The 17,810-nt window shown below is 42.8% G+C and overlaps 1 protein-coding gene across 1 annotated transcript in view; it reads left to right on the forward strand.

Moving 5' to 3' along the window:
* Window positions 1-8,302, forward strand: part of LOC137546384 (EF-hand calcium-binding domain-containing protein 6-like) — a 147,987-nt gene extending 139,685 nt beyond the window's left edge. Inside the window, exon 19 of the mRNA XM_068268771.1 lies at window positions 7,443-8,302. Coding sequence (XP_068124872.1) covers window positions 7,443-7,691 — 249 coding nt within the window. The 3' untranslated portion in view covers window positions 7,692-8,302. The remainder of the gene's footprint in view (window positions 1-7,442) is intronic.
* Window positions 8,303-17,810: the final 9,508 nt, after the last annotated feature.

The raw sequence follows: 17,810 nt of genomic DNA on the forward strand, positions 1-17,810 counted from the left end.
TGGGTGGGTGATCAGATTGCCCGCAAGGGGCAGGTTAGGGGCTGATTGATGGGTGGCAGTGACAGGGGGTGATTGATGGGTGGCAGTGACAGGGGGTGATTGATAGGTGATTAACAGGAGATCAGTGGGTTATTACAGGGAATAACAGATGTAAATATTGCACTGGCGAATTGATAAAGGGGGGTCTGAGGGCAATCTGAGCATGTGGGCGGGTGATTGGGTGCCCGCAAGGGGTAGATTAGGGTCTAATCTGATGGGTAACAGTGACAGGTGGTGATTGATAGGTGATTGATGGGTAATTAGTGGGTGTTTAGAGGAGAGAATAGATGTAAACAATGGATTTGGGAGGTGATCTGATGTCGGATCTGCGGGCGATCTATTGGTGTGGGTGGGTGATCAGATTGCCCGCAAGGGGCAGGTTAGGGGCTGATTGATGGGTGGCAGTGACAGGGGGTGATTGATGGGTGGCAGTGACAGGGGGTGATTGATAGGTGATTGACAGGAGATCAGTGGGTTATTACAGGGAATAACAGATGTAAATATTGCACTGGCGAATTGATAAAGGGGGGTCTGAGGGCAATCTGAGCGTGTGGGCGGGTGATTGGGTGCCCGCAAGGGGTAGATTAGGGTCTAATCTGATGGGTAACAGTGACAGGTGGTGATTGATAGGTGATTGATGGGTAATTAGTGGGTGTTTAGAGGAGAGAATAGATGTAAACAATGGATTTGGGAGGTGATCTGATGTCGGATCTGCGGGCGATCTATTGGTGTGGGTGGGTGATCAGATTGCCCGCAAGGGGCAGGTTAGGGGCTGATTGATGGGTGGCAGTGACAGGGGGTGATTGATGGGTGGCAGTGACAGGGGGTGATTGATAGGTGATTGACAGGTGATCAGTGGGTTATTACAGGGAATAACAGATGTAAATATTGCACTGGCGAATTGATAAAGGGGGGTCTGAGGGCAATCTGAGCGTGTGGGCGGGTGATTGGGTGCCCGCAAGGGGTAGATTAGGGTCTAATCTGATGGGTAACAGTGACAGGTGGTGATAGGGGGTAATTGATAGGTGATTGATGGGTAATTAGTGGGTGTTTAGAGGAGAGAATAGATGTAAACAATGGATTTGGGAGGTGATCTGATGTCGGATCTGCGGGCGATCTATTGGTGTGGGTGGGTGATCAGATTGCCCGCAAGGGGCAGGTTAGGGGCTGATTGATGGGTGGCAGTGACAGGGGGTGATTGATGGGTGGCAGTGACAGGGGGTGATTGATAGGTGATTGACAGGAGATCAGTGGGTTATTACAGGGAATAACAGATGTAAATATTGCACTGGCGAATTGATAAAGGAGGGTCTGAGGGCAATCTGAGCATGTGGGCGGGTGATTGGGTGCCCGCAAGGGGTAGATTAGGGTCTAATCTGATGGGTAACAGTGACAGGTGGTGATTGATAGGTGATTGATGGGTAATTAGTGGGTGTTTAGAGGAGAGAATAGATGTAAACAATGGATTTGGGAGGTGATCTGATGTCGGATCTGCGGGCGATCTATTGGTGTGGGTGGGTGATCAGATTGCCCGCAAGGGGCAGGTTAGGGGCTGATTGATGGGTAGCAGAGACAGGGGGTGATTGACTGGTGATTGACGGGTGATTGACGGGTGATTGACAGGTGATTGACAGGTGATCAGGGGGGATAGATGCATACAGTACACGGGGGGAGGGGTCTGGGGGGGGGTCTGGGGAGAATCTGAGGGGTGGGGGGGTGATCAGGAGGGGGCAGTGGGCAGGGGGGGGGATAAAAAAAAAATAGCGTTGACAGATAGTGACAGGGAGTGATTGATGGGTGATTAGGGGGGTGACTGGGTGCAAACAGTGGTCTGGGGGGTGGGCAGGGGGGGGTCTGAGGGGTGCTGTGGGCGATCAGGGGGCAGGGGGGGGGAAATCAGTGTGCTTGGGTGCAGACTAGGGTGGCTGCAGCCTGCCCTGGTGGTCCCTCGGACACTGGGACCACCAGGGCAGGAGGCAGCCAGTATAATAGGCTTTGTATACATTACAAAGCCTATTATACTATTTCCATGCGGCGATCCGGTTGCTAGTAACCCGCCGGCGCTTCCGAACGGCCGGCGGGTTACTACGAGCGGTGGGCGGAGCCAGTCCCCGGCGGCTGATCGCGTCACGAATGACGCGATCGCCGCATAGCCACCCACGCAGCCACCCCCGCCGATGGGCGTATTGCGGTCGTTTGGGCCCGGACTTTGCCGCCGCCCATCGGCTGGGGGCGGTCCTCAAGTGGTTAAATCTTTTTTTCTGACACAAGCTTACAATATAATGGCTAAGATTAAAAAGGAATATAGACGCTAAGATCAGTTCCAAACGAGTTTGAAGAAATTTTTTGGGAAAAAAAAATACCATCACGGACAATCTCTTGGATTTATAAATTCCTTAACAAGCATGATTCGAGATCATCAAATATAGTACGGGATAAGTGGTCTGAAGAACTGGGTATAATGATTGATAATGTGATGTGGAAAAAAATACTGAGCAGTATATGGATTTCAAAGATACCTGCTTGTCAATGTATTGGTTTCCCGGAAAGATGAAAAGAGGTAAACAAAAAGAAGGAAATGTGTGCTGGAGATGTAAGGAAGATTCACCCAGCTATTTGCATATGTGGGCTTATTGCCCGATAACTAGATTATTTTGGTTAGAGGTACTTGATTTTCTTTATAACCATCTTGATCTGGCTAAGAATAGTAATGATATATTAATTGTTCTTTTTGGAAATACTTTGGAGTCAAATACCGAAATAGAAACATCGCCCAAGAGTAAAATAGTTAATTTTGCCCTCTTAATTGCACGTAAACTGATAGCAGAAAGATGGAAAAACCCACTGACATTAGGTATACAAGAATGAAAAGAAAAGGTATTGTTTTATCTGAGAATTGAAGATAATGTTGTAGATGATATGGTTTTTGATTCTTTGGATTATCCTTCGAGATTATATGGGATATGGAGCTCTGTTATGGAAACATAGGTATATTGTTAGTGGGTTGTAACTGCTGATGCAATGGAGGAATTTTTTCTTTTCTTGGGTATGGGCTCTCAAAAGAGCTGTTGAGGTGTGCTTTTTTAGCAATAAGAATCAGCAAGGAGCAAGCTAAGAAGCCTACAAGAGCCTAAGCTTTCCCTATGAGAGTCTGCAGCAGCTTTCCCTTCTCTAATTAATGCAGGCACACGAGTGAGTCCAAAGCCTGACGCTGCCTGCCTTTTATAAGGGGGGAGTGGCTCCAGGAGGGAGCGTAGCCTGATTGGCTACAATGTGCCTGCTGACTGTGATGTAGAGGGTCAAAGTTGACCCTCATGATGCACTGTGGGGGCGAAACGAACTTCTGGGAAAGTTTGCGGTTCTCAGCGATCTCGAAACCCAGCAAAGACATTATTTCTTTCTTTGTAGAATCAGTCCCTTTGTGCCATTGCCTTATACAATCAAGCTTAAAGAGAGGAACTGTAGTGAAAATAACACAATGAATAAATTTTTTAAATGAAGTTCGATCCTTGGTTAAAGTTCCTCTTTAATTACTATTCCCATATTAAAACAAGCAAAAGAGACTGTCAGACAGAGTCACTGTTGTTATATTACAGGAAATTCTGAGTCATTCCTACCATGTTACAAGTTACTGAATGGCTGTTGCCATGTTGCAGGAGATGAGGAGGATAATTTGTTCTACTTCCTAAAGGTGCGAACATCAAAAACTGGTGTACCCATATTTAGAAAACCAAGCTCCATATTCTCTGAGCTATACCAGCCTGCCTGGGAACAAGATGCATATAGGGTTGGGGTCGAGGGAGCACTCTCTATGTGTGTGTATATACTGTATATATATATATATATATAGTGAGCACTTTGACTAGTTTTCCTTTAAAAAAAAGAATTCCACAAAGCTAAATTTACTTGTGCAGTCACAGCAATACATTTTACTATTATGTTAGTATTAAGCCCCATCTAACCGTTCACAGTCCAGATATTTATGGTCTAAAAAAACAATGCAGCCTAATGCAGATTGAGACCCCTCTCCATAATGAGAGATTAGCTCAAGTATTGTATCAATACAAAGACATAAACAGAGGACAAATATGAGGTCTTGGCCATTTGCATTGGGCACCCGCCTATATTATCTGCATGACTAACCATGCACAAAATGTCAAATAGGGTGCCCTGAAAAGTACCACGTTATGCATTTATTGCTGTCACTCCCCTTATTCAGAAGGCTGGGAATACTAAACCTGCCCTTGTTAACATATTTGTCTCACAAAAAAAGCTGTATGTTGTATTCAGGATGCACGCTTTAACACTGCAAAATGACATTCTGCACATACACACTACCAGACAGATAGATAGATAGATAGATAGATAGATAGATAGATAGATAGATAGATAGATAGATAGATAGATAGATAGATATGGGCGTAACTGATATGAAAATGCTAATCTTAGGCTCTTAGTAGGAAGAGTTTTAAGGTGAATTTTTGGGCTCTTTGGAGGGGATTAGTAGTGGGGAAAGGGGGTAATGTCATGTTAGGAATGGGAGGGTTACAATTAAGGTAGGGTATGATGTTAGGGATAGGGTAGGTAAGTGGCGTACAGTGAGGTCAGGGGTTTCAGAAGAACTCTAATTGAATTCAGTATCAGTTAAACTTCCTAGGCCTGATGCTTGGTGCCCAAATCAAATATAACTATTCATCTGTGCTTTCGCATTGTGCAGCATGCATGTGATGTGACGCATGCTTCACTGCAACTCTAAGGCCTTGTTTCCATCTATGTGCTTTTGTCCGCATGTCAGCAACATGTATCAATCTGTAACATTGATGTGCTGAAAGAAAAAGTGGACAGAAGCCGACAAAAGCGCATTAAGGGCCTGTTCAGACTATATGCGTTCCTAGCCGTTTTCAGGGAACGCGTACTGGTACCAAAAACGCATAGAAACGGCTCCTAATGCTTTTGAATGGGCTAGTTCACATGTATGCGTATGAGACGCATACGTTTCTCATCCGCATTGCTGCACGCAGTTCTGTGCGATACGCATAGAAACGGACGCAATGAAAGTCTATGGACGCGTATCAAAAACGCGTACTATTGCGTTTTTAGCGTCCGTTTTCCTCTGCGGTTCCCATAATTCTTTTTTTTCCCCTGGGTCACGTGTTTGTGCAAAACGCAATAGAAAACGCATTCAAACGCAAGAAAAACGCATGCGTTTTTCAACTTGCGTTTCTTTGAATTTATACGCGTTCTACAAACGCAGCAAGTATGAACAGGCCCTAAGTGGAAATGAGGCCTCGTCCGCTTCTGTCCGCTTTTTCCAGCACATCAATGTTACAGATTGATACATGTTGCTGAAAAGCGGACAGAAGCGCACTAGTGTGAATGAGGCTTAAACGCACACGTTGTCCAGTAACGCACAGCATGGCTTGCATTATTATTCAGTCAGATCCTGCCTCACTGCACTGCTAAAGCACAGATGTGAATGTACCATTACAATATACCGGTAATTACACCTAGTGGTTGTTATTATGTTGTCCATTGAAACATAACACTCTAGTGCAGGGGTCTCCAAACCTTTCAACATACTTCAGACTGCTGGGGGGCGGAACATGCACAAAATGATGTTGAAGAACATTACATGGAATCTAGGTATTGATTCCCCCAATCATGCCGGGAGAACTCCCAGTAGCAGCCATTCAGTCAAGCGGCGCCCAAAGAACGTCTTTGTGCACCAGACAGTGCTCGCTGGCTTCTACAGTATGTGGATGGGTGGTGCCAGCACTGCTATTCTATATGCGGGCCGCTGATATTTAAAGGTGCAGTGGGCCACATCTATAAGTAATACATTTTGTGTTTGAGGGCCAGTGAAAATTCGCATTCGGCCCGCGGGCCATAGTTTGAGGACCACTGCTTTAGTGAGAAAGTACATACACTAAATAAGGGCGCCAGGAAAAAAGGACTCAGGGTGAAGCCGAAATTGTAAAATATCTTTATAACAATGTTTTTTTTAATCTTAGTTAGAATTATAAATACGGTATGTTAAAATAACGGTATTAAAAAGGGCGTGGGGTGAAGCTGAAATTGTGAAATATTGTCTATAACCATGAAAACAAATCAATATCTACATCATAATGAGGATAGTAAAACATTGGTAAATATTACTGAGATTTTACTACAAATTAACCTAACTCTACTCTCACCCAGAACCTTCCCTTCCCTCTACTGATGCCTAACCCTAAGACCCCCCCTAGTGGGCGTCCGAAAGAATTCGCCGCTGGGAGACTTGGGTGCAGGATACAGCCGGTATGGCTTATCCTGCTGCTGCACAAGTCCCGTTGGCGTTAAATACTATTCCCCCTCTAGGTCCACGTGAATGGTGGGGAATGATGAAATTCAGCTGCCAGCTATTGCTGGAGGCTAAATTACAGTATTTTCAAAGTAACTTTGGCTCCGTTTTCTGACGGCGCCGAAGTTACTGACTGTGTGCCGCTATAGCCATAATTCCTATTACGGTCTGCGGTGGCGCCGGCTGTGCCCAAGTTTCCTGCGCTGCATTTGCAGTGTTCGCCTAGTGGTGCCTAACCCTAAAACCCCCCTTCCTGATGCCTAACTCTAAACCCCCTTCCTGATGCCTCACCCTACAACCACCTTTCCTGACGCCTAACCCCTTCCTGACACCTCACCCTAAATAACCCCCCGGGTGATGCCTATCCCTGAAACCCCCTTCCTGATGCCTAACCCTAAAACCACTCTTCCTGACACCTAACCCTGAAATGCCCCTTTCTGATGCCTAATCTTAAAACCCATTCCCTCCGCCACAAATAACGTAAAAAAAAAAAAAAAAGATACATTTGTAAGACAATACATTTAACAACAGTAATTTACTAAATGATAATTCTCAAAATGAATTTTGAAATTATTAAAAAAAATCTAAGTGATAATTTGCAAAATGATAATTCTCAAAATGAATTTCAAAATGATAATTCTCAAAATGAATTTCAAAATGATAATTTTCAAAACAATAATTCTCAAAATTAAACATTTTGGGTTGGACAGGCGCTAGTTATCAGGAGGCTAAATTTCTGCAAATTTGCATTAGCACCTGTGACAGTGCCCTAAATGCCCATTCAACTGAAGGTAAACCCTCATGTGTATATAAAATCCCACCATCATCCAGGATATCCCCAGGGCTTTTAGAAGATGCATAGCTTTACATTTTCTGTGCACCTCAAAAATATAATTTTGTACTGTAACTAAATGTAGCCCCAGAAACAATGCAATCGTTTCTCTTCAGTTTCTCTTTAATATAAATATAGAATTTGCCTTGTCCTGGGAAAGGGGGCTGGAGGGGGATATTTAATGCTGGCACGACAGATTTAAATACTCCAACCATGTCTTGTAATATGCAGCTACAAGGAGAGTGGAAGACTCTGCGCAGAGCCTTTAAGAAGCTGGATATGGACAGCAGCGGCTACTTATCCTTGCCTGAGTTTAGATCCGTCCTGAAGCTCTGCAACTTTGTTCTTGATGAAGATGAGGTGTATCACATCATGTCTAAGTATGACCAGAACATGGATGGACGCATCAACTACAAATCCTTTCTAGAGCACACTTGTAAGAGGGAAACGTCCGGCACACCTCTGTCAAACACTATGTAGAGGCCACTTCACCATGAGAAACATCATTCGTGACCCCAACAAACCTGATGATGACTAAGCTCCAGCTACTTATAGATGTCCATCTGCTTCAGAGCTAGACTCTGGGACTTCACCTACCACAATTGTTGGAGAGCCACTGCTTGCCCCTTTCTGCCCCAGATTATTTAAGTGAACCTGTCAAATGAATTTTAGGACCTGTTCTGGATAAAACACAACAGACATTCTCCTCATCAGAAGCCAAGTCTGTGTATTGAACATATTAGGTGAAAAAATATTCCACTTCTTCGACACATTACAGGATTTGACTTCATCACTGCAGTGAATGTATCATATAAATGATAGATAAGGGTAACCAGTAAGATGTCATCACCCATTTCTCTCACTACTATCTTCCCAGCGTCTTTCAGAATATTCCTAAATTAAAATCACAAAGAGTATCAGCAGTTCATGTGTGGATTTTCCTTTAAGGTATTTATTTTATCATTATTTCCTAGCTTTTATCTGTTCTAACATTTAGCGTGTAGTTTTCTGTAGACTCCTACTAAAGGTGTATTGTGCATGTCATTTAAAATGTAACCCCGCTTTATTTTTTTTTATTAACATTAGTACATATGCCGTTTTGTAATTTACTGTTATTAAAATGTACTTTTCCATTTTAGTTATTTTAATTATGTGTCCTAAAATTGCATCAACAGTCCAGAGTTTTGTGTATGGAGTAGTCCAAATTTCTGATTTTTGTATCTCCAGCTAAAAAGCCTCTGGTTTTCTGGAGTGACTGTTCATTTTAGAGTATTATTAGTATGCTAATCTAAGGGCAGCTCAGAATCCCAAATGTCTGTTCACAGCCCATGTGCAGAAATAAGGCTCTTTTACATGAACTGCTGACAGCAGCGCACTTTACTGCTTAACAGTCGCTCCTGTTTCTGTGATGGATGTTTGCAGTTAAATGGCACATTTAACGTGTCATTTAGCCGTTTGTCTGAAAGGCCCCATACTCGGTCAGGAATTATCTTAGTAACATAGGTGACGGCACTTGACAATACAAAGCAAAGAGGCAAACCTCAATTAGTTAAGTTTGGGACATCTAAGGCACAAACTAAAGATCTGTATATCATCCTGGTTCAGTGGAAATGATACAAATAAATTGTACTTGAAAAGGGCTTTCAGGGTTCAAGTTAATTTTACTGTTTTTTTTTATTCTTCTACTTCTTGCCCCACATTTGTTTTTACTTCTTTGTCAACATTCTTGTTTCCAGAGTGTGAAGAAGGCCTTTAGTGTCCCCCAGCTGTATTAACAGTAATAAGCATCTGTTTTTTCCCCCAGGCTTACATGCCCAACTCATTGTTGTTTAAGTATGGAAATGTATGTATAGCTACTTAGCAGGAAGTTGAATAGGTCAGTGTTAAAGGGAAACTTAAGTCAAGTATAAAAAATGAGATTTACTCACCTGGGGCTTCCCTCAGCCCCCAGCAGCCGATCAGTGCCCTCGCAGCCCCGCTCTGACGCTCCAGGACCCGCCGGCGAACATTTCCGGTTTGGCCATCACCAGCTGGCCGCAATAGCAGCATAGGGGGTGAAATTCAGGCTGGGAACGCGAAGAATCACTCGCGTTCCCATGCCTGTCGGCCGGTGACGGCGAAACCGGAAGTGTTCGCCGGCGGGTCCTGGAGCGTCAGAGCGGGGCTGCGAGGGCACCGATCGGATGCTGGGGGCTGAGGGAAGCCCCAGGTGAGTAAATCTCATTTTTTATACTTGACTTAAGTTTCCCTTTAAAGGGACCCTGAGCATTGCACTGAAAAAGAAAATTGGACTTACCTGGGGCTTCCTCCAGCCCCCCATACGCTGCAAAGTCCCTCGGCATCCTCTTCTTCCTTTCCGTGGTCCTGCTGGTGGTTTCGGTAATCTGGCAACTTCGCGTGCGCACCCATCTACATCCTGCGCGTCATCAGGTTGGTCACCATAAGAGTCTAAAGACTGCGCGGTTCTCTAAAGACTGAACCACACATGTGCAGGACTCTTACGGCAACCAACATGATGGCGCGTACGCGTAACTTCAGCCAAAGTTACCGGATTACCGGAGCCACCAGCGGGAACGGGGAAGTAAGAAGAAGATGCCGAGGGACCTTGCGGCCTATGGGGGGGGGGGGGCTGGAGGAAGCCCCAGGTAAGTCCAAATTTATTTTCCAGGGCACTGCTCAGCGTCCCTTTAAGCATACTTGAACTGACATGTGACATGACGAGTTAAGCATAAGTACATATAGTACTAGTCCTAATAAGTAATTGTCTGAAGTCCCTTTCTGTTTTCCTGGAGATCATGTTAAAAAACTAGATCTGCTATGTATACAAATAAGCTTATGGAGTAAGTGAATTCACCCTATTTCCTAAAATTAAATAGATAGAAGATAGAACACCTTTATCTGGCTAAGGAAAAAATGCTGATAAGGTTTTAGCACCAAAAAGTTTCAAATGTCATTCACTCTGTTTTGCAGCTCAGCAAAGCAGATTTTATATCAGACTGTCATGGGTGCTCCTAAAGGTGGCCACACACGATACAATAAAATGATCCGATTTTACAGTAATTCGATAAAAACGATCGGATCTCCCGAAAAAATCGAAAGCTTTTTTTTTTCATTCGACTGAAAAATCTGATCGGATTTCCTGTTTTCTTCGATTTTAATCGATCCGGAATGCCAGATATTTTTCTTCAATCTTTCCAAAGATTGTGTGATGTGTGTTGGATTGTCAATTTATAAATATACACACCCTAGCAATTTTGTCTGAATTTTCAATCATTTTTATCATAATTGGGGGAAAAATTGAACATAGGTGTGTGGTACATTTTTGAAATGTTACAATCAGTCAGAAAAATTGATTGCAATTCTTAAATTGAACAGATATTTAAAAAATTGTATGGTGTGTGGCCACCTTTAGAAAGATTGAAAAAAAATATATGGCATTCCGGATCGATTAAAATCGAAGAAAACGGGAAATCCGATTGGATTTTTCAGGCGAATGAAAAAAAAAAGCTTTCGATTTTTTTGGGAAATCCGATCGTTTTTATTGAATTAACGTAAAATCAGATCATTTTATTGTATCGTGTGTGGCCACCTTTAGAATGTAGTCTAAAAGCAAACCCAAGGTGGATAAAAAACTACAGTTAGATACTTGCCTAAGATGAAAGAAGCCTCTGGATCCTCCAGAGGATTCCCATTCCCTCATCAATCCCACCACTGCTCTTGCAGGGCTGCTCTCTCCCCTTTGTGTACGTCCACAGATGTACTGTGCCTGTGTAGTGTAGAGGATGGCGGGGCTTCGGCTTACTGTGCAGATGTGCCTGTACCCGCAAAAGTGCCATAAAGCCGCACTTCTATGGGGGGGAGAGGGGGGAAATTGCAGATAGTCTTGGTGGTGTTTGTCTGGGGGTTGGGCTGGGTTTTCAGGGGGTGGTAGGGTAGTGTTGTAAGGGTAAAAGAGTGGGGAGTGGGGGGTTAGGGAGCAGGATGGGAGTTATGGTGCAGGCATTTGGAGAACCATTGTCCCCCCCCCCCACCGCCAAATCCTCACACAAGCACTGCAGTCAGTACCATGCAGAGCCGTGAAAACTTTCCAATGGGTACACATTCCCTCAATGTTTCTAATCCCTCCACACAACACAGTTCAAAAACTTAAATAAAAAATCCTGGGCCTGTATGCAGTTTACTTAAATTTTAATATTCTCCTTAAAATAATGTTTCAGCATTTTATAATTGAAAAAGTACCTAAAAGTTGGTGAAAAAGTGCTATCAAAATTATTTTATGACAACATGTGAAAATATCACCTAGGAAAAAAATCAAGAAAAAAGGTGAATTGCATCACATTTGAGCACATTTTTATCCTTTCATTTATTACAAGATCTTCCCATAGCAATTTAAAGTTCAGCTCTGTGGGAGGGTTGGGAGGACGGCCCCTGAGGCTGTCTGTGCTGCCTTACGACAGGGTTACATTGATAGTTATGTATAATGGCTGGGAAATTGCATACAGGGCCTAGGCATTTACAGTGGGCCTGTCAGTGGTTATGAGGTGCTGCTGTCAATGCAGTGAACTCAGTGGGAAAAGCCGTTATGGCCCATATACACATACACAATTGAAGGCAGTTGCCACAATACGGTGTGTTGCAGTTCTTTCACCACTTTTTGCCGTGGGCCCACCTAACTGCTTCAAATGTATGGCTCCATTAGTTTTCATTGTGTGCTACACCAACACATTGCCTCCTTCAAAATCATCATTACATAAGCAAAGTTTCTGTTTGGTGATGAAGAACTGATGTCACAGTGATTGGATAGATAGTGTACTGGTTAAGGGTTCTGCCACTGACACAGGGGACCAAGGTTCAAATCTCGGCTCTTCCTGTTCAGTAAGCCAGCACATTTTTCAGTATGAGAACTTGGGCAAGACTTGGGCACTGTTACTGCCTACAGAGCGAGCCTAATTGGCTGCAGCTCTGGTGTTTTGAGTCCGCCAGGAGAAAAGTGCAATATAAATGTCCTGTGTCCAGTCTTGTTCTGGCTAACTTTCAGAAATAGCTGCATGACTGTTGTTAAAAAACGATCAGACATGATCCTTGATAAGACATAAGCATTTGCCTGGTCCCGTTGTATTGTGATTAAGATTATACAATGGCATTTATTTGGACAGCATGATGGCGTAGTGGAGAGCACTCTTGACTTGTAGTGCTGGGTCCTGGTTCAGATCTAACCAGGGCACTATTTGCAAGCAGTTTGTATGTTCTCCCTGTGTCCGAGTGGGTTTCCTAATACATCCCAGAGAATTTAATTGGTTTTTCTCTAAATTGGCCCTAGACCATGATAGACATATCACAATGGTAGGGATTAGATTGTGAGCTCCTCTGAGGGACTTTTAGTGACTTTATACTCCTTAAAGCGCTGCAGAAGATGTTGGCGCAATATAAATAATAATACTAATAATATATATGACATTTAAAAAGTGTGTTATGACCATGGTGCTTTATGGTATGAATAGAACTGTGTCTTCATAATAAAGCATTGTGATGTGCATAAATGATGTTTTCTGAACAATATTGACGGTGGATGCAGTTCTCCTCCCGCGCATCTTTAAGGCACCCATTTCCCTAGTCTTGGTCAAGAAAGAGATTACTGTATTTGCTCTACAGGCAGCTGCAAGGGAAGCACCTGCAATTGCTTTTCTATATGAGGTCCCAGTGGCTTTAAGACAGAAGAGCGCTGGTGTGACTACAACATGGTATCTGTTTGTTCAATAACGCTTGGGAGCTCAAGTGAGCTCTGTATTACGGCAAAGGAGGGGAGCCCTACGTATGCTTAAGACTCCTAGCCTGGTAACAAGAGGACCATGTAGCTTTGTTTCACAGAACAGTGTAGAACCTTTGATTTCATGGAGATGATTATATTTATTCTTGCTTACTCAAGGGTGAAACCCAAGAAACAAGGGATTGTGCCTTTCAGGGCCATTGCAATGAATTAGCTCCTGAAAAAAAAAACACTGCCAGCTTTTTCCTTTCTTTCTTCCTTTTTTCTTTTTGGGGATTTGATTGGAAATCGGCCATACACAACTTATTTAAAGAAAAGAAGCAAAGAGTAAAAAAAGGGGAATACAGATAAATCTATTCATGTATTGTGGGAGTAGGGAAAACATGTTTAATCACAATCTGGTTTGAATCAGTCTCCCCCTGCTAAGCTGATCTAACATTCTAAATCTTTTTTTGTGTGTGCAAAGCCTAAACTTTCAGGTTCGACTTTTGCCCGGGACTGAAGGACTGAGACTGGAGGGATTGTGCTGAGATTCCGAATAATAACCAATGCAGAGGTGCACGAGACACACATGGTTATTAGCAAAGGGTCTGATGCAGGAGGTGTGGCCCTGCTGGGCAGGGAGCTCCTGTCACCAGTTACAGAAGTAGATCAGTGCTCGAGTTATAGATGTTGTACAATGTCCATGTCCTGGTAAGAGAGGCCATCAGTTGTTTTGTCAGAGAATCTTTTTATACCTGATTCAATGCTTCCTTATTTTACAAGGCGCCCTACCTTAAGTGACCAGTAGATGTTAGTTGGTGTCCAGACCTACGGGCACTGCATGATGATGGCTCAATGACCATTAATGTCACCCATTCATTAAATTGCCACCCAGGATTATCTGTATGTGCATATTCATGCCTATGAACATTTGCAAGGGCAGACCTAATGCAGGGGGAGAAAAATAATGCATGTCCAAAAGATCCTGAGAATAATATGTTGGGAGGGACATCTCTTGTTGTATTCTTCTGCTCATAGACACTATTACTGTCATGTTTAAGAGAAAATAAGGGAGTCAAATGTTTTGTTGTCATGGTTTTAAAGAGGAACAGTAGTAAAACTAATGCGAGGTACAAACAATTTTTTCTGTCAAATTTACCTGCCAGATTGATTTTTTCCAACATGTCCGATCTGAATTTCGATCGATTTTCTGATTGATTTGCTGTTCACTTCAGAAAATCTGTGGAAGTTCAGATCGGACATATTGGAAAAAATCGACCTAGCAGGTAAAGCTGACAGAAAATTGTATCGTGTGTACCTAGCATAACATAATTAATAAAATTGCTTATTGTTTACAATATTAATGTATAGATTATTTAGCCAGTACTTGCCCGTTGTAAAATCTTGCCTCTCCTTGATTTACATTTTTAAATTTATCACAGGTGGTGACATCTTTAGTTCTGCCAGGTGATCTGTACAGAATGTTAGTTACTGAGAGTTCTATGCAGAGAGGGAGATTCTTTGCTTGGCAGTTGTAAAAACCCATTATTTCCCACAATGCAACGAGGTTCACAGAAAGCAAACTGTCAGGACCTTGGTCATGGCATCACACTGTGGGAGGGGCTTCACCACAATATCAGCCATACAGACCCCCCCCCCCCCCCCCCCCCCCATGATCTATTTGAGAAAAAGGTAAAGATTTTTCATGGGAAAGAGGTTGTAAGCTACTGAATGAAATGAAGTTCAATCCTTGGTTACAGTTCCTCTTTAAATATTAAATAATAATTCAAATGTAATCTAAATTGATAGTTAGAGTTTATGCTTGGACACACTGTTATTATTTATTTTAGATAAGGTTATAGACAGTGATAACAGAGGTGACAGACAACACAATACAGGTAATGAGCAGTAAGACACACAATGCCAGATCATACGCTGGGGTAGTGGTCCCGATTAATACACGATCACATTATTCTGTGGTCAGAGTACACAATCAGGTACAATATACCAGAATGGAGGGCCCTTCCAAAGGGCCCGTTCAGATCACAAATGCGAATGGCCATGCGTGCGGAACGCGTGCGGACCGCAACGCGTACGAACGCATGGCCATCCGTGTTTGTGTGCGTTGCGTGGCTGATCCCATCACTGAAAAGTGAATGGGACAGCCACGCGTTTTGGCAAAATCTGCGTGCAGCATGCGTTCCCGGACTGCACAGGTCCGGAACGCATGCAGTGTGAACATCAGACATTGCACTCTATGCAATGTCTGATGTCGTGCGTGTCGGCCACCTGCACGCGTTTCCAAAACGCGGCTGGAAACGTGTGCAGTGTGAACAGGCCCAAAGGCTTACAATCACTAGAGAAGGATCATTCAGGCACCATAATATGGCAGGAAATATTACTCTAATACCTCCAGACTGTAATTTGCTGTCTCCCATGGCATCCATGGAGTAGTAAAGTCCCTAACCATAAGTACCGTAGATGCTTGTGTCACCTATTCTAAGACATTAGGCCCATATGCAATGAACTTTTTCTCCTGAGTCATCTCCTAGGAGATAATTTTTATATTGTCTTTAAAATAAGTTTTAAGCATTTCACAATTGGAAAAGTACCTAAAAGTTGGTGAAAAAGTACTATCAAAATTAAATTGAGCATTTTCTTGGTTGCTGGTGCTTTAAAAAGCATTTTATGACAAGGTGTGAAAATATCACCTAGGAGAAAATTTAGGAGAAAAATTGAATTGCATATGGGCCATATTCCCATGTCATGCGACTGATTCTTATTCACAAGTTTTATATGATGTACTGCATTGACATATCAATCAGAAAGTGTGACAGATTTGGATGAAAATGTTCAGTTATCTAAACTGCCCCACATCCATGAGCTTTACTGGTGACAGACTGGTGCACATTAAATATACAGATTTCAAAAAAAAACTATAAGCAGTTTACTGAAAGGATAAACTTTTATTACAAATTGTATATTATAAATACAGCTACATTTACAAAGAGTGCTTCCACAGAAAAAAATAATAAATTATAATAACCAAGTTATAAATTTACAAGTATTTACTTAGTAAAAATATTTCCTGATGTCTGCCGTTGCAGTGAAGACAAAAGGCATATTATACAAGGCAGCGGCTCATCCTAAAGGGAGCCACAGTAGGGACACTTTATCAGATTACTACCACTACATGTAGCTTTCTATCCAGGGCTTGTTGATGGAAAGACACATGTGAAACGGACACATTGATAAACACAAACAATAAACATAGTTCATTGGGCAGATCAGACAGATCTGATAGCAAGACAGTATTTAGCCTGAACGTAGAGCGATACAGTAGTATAGGAAGCCCTTGCATGTCCGACTAGTTCCTCCACTGTCGGGACCTCTGATTTCCCCATACCTGAAACCTAGACAGCTGATGAAATGCACTCAAGAGAATACTGTACTCTAAAGTTTTTACTTACACTACTGTGCTATATGGACATAGATTGGTTAAGAGAATACACAGATTTTGTCTTGGGTCAAATTGGTACAAAACTGAAAGGAAGAGTGGTTATCTGACTGGTTGCTTCTAGCAATACAGACATTGGAGTCAATTCACCAGTGTGAGAGGACAGAGAGAAAAGTGTTCGATAGCAGGGGATAATGGAGAGATATGCATGAGGAAAGTGTGAGAAAACAGAGAGTTAGGTAATCGGTATTAATGATTTACATGGGATACTTTTCCTCTCTGTAAGCTTGAAAGTGAAGCATTGTGGGTAGGAGGCGGAGTTTTACCACTACCTGACCAGAGTATTCCCGCCTTTTACTGCCGGATCATATCATAAATCATATCATGAGTCAGTCTGAACTTCTTCACCACCTCTGTCTCAGTAAGATTATCAAGAACTGTTCTCTCACGAAAAATACGAGGGGCGATTAAACAGACCCTCCTCCTGCGCCTTCGTCTCTTCATAATAGAAGCAAGCTCTAAGGCCTAGTGCACACCAGAGCGGTTTGGCTGCGTTTTGCGATCCGCTTGCAGCTGCGGATACGCTTGGGTAATGTATTTCAATGGGCTGGTGCACACCAGAGCGGGAGGCGTTTTGCAGAAACGCATACTCCCGGGCTGCTGCAGATTTTGGATTGCAGAGGCGTTTCTGCCTCAATGTTAAGTATAGGAAAAACGCAAACCGCTCTGAAAAACCTCTCTTCAGAGCGGTTTGCCAGGCGGTTTTTGTTACAGGAGCTGTTCAGTAACAGCTTTACTGTAACAATACATGAAATCTACTACACCAAAAACGCTTCACAAAACCGCAAAATGCTAGCTGAAACGCTACAGAAAAATAAGAAAAAGCGTTTCAAAATCTGCTAGCATTTTGCGGATCTGCTAGCGGTTTTTGGTGTGCACCAAGCCTAACAGAGTAAGCTCAAAAGGCTTCATCTTCCACAGCAGCAGCTGCTGTGTGAAAACCACGATATTTCCAGGTTCATTCAGGGGATAAAGAGATGAAAAAATAACGATGGCCACACCCCCTTTCTTCCCTGGTGAATTGTGATTTGGAGAAAAACTAACTACTAATTATCACTTATTTATCTCATACTTATCTCACATTTATCTCTTGCATTTCTCTCTGTCGATATTTTCCCCTATACTTCTGGAGAATTGCTATTTGGAGATATCACAGGAGGTAAATTACCTCCCAAGAGATAAATAGGTTGGTAACCTCTGGTGAATTGACGCCAATGTCCCTAATCCAGTTTACTTTTCTCCCCAGTTTTCTCCCAGTCGATCATTTTTCATATTATCAAAAAATTACTTTTCAGTATTTAGCAATTTAAAAGTACTAAAAATTACTGGTAGG

Source organism: Hyperolius riggenbachi, chromosome 1, assembly GCF_040937935.1.
Source record: "Hyperolius riggenbachi isolate aHypRig1 chromosome 1, aHypRig1.pri, whole genome shotgun sequence".
NCBI lineage: Eukaryota > Metazoa > Chordata > Amphibia > Anura > Hyperoliidae > Hyperolius > Hyperolius riggenbachi.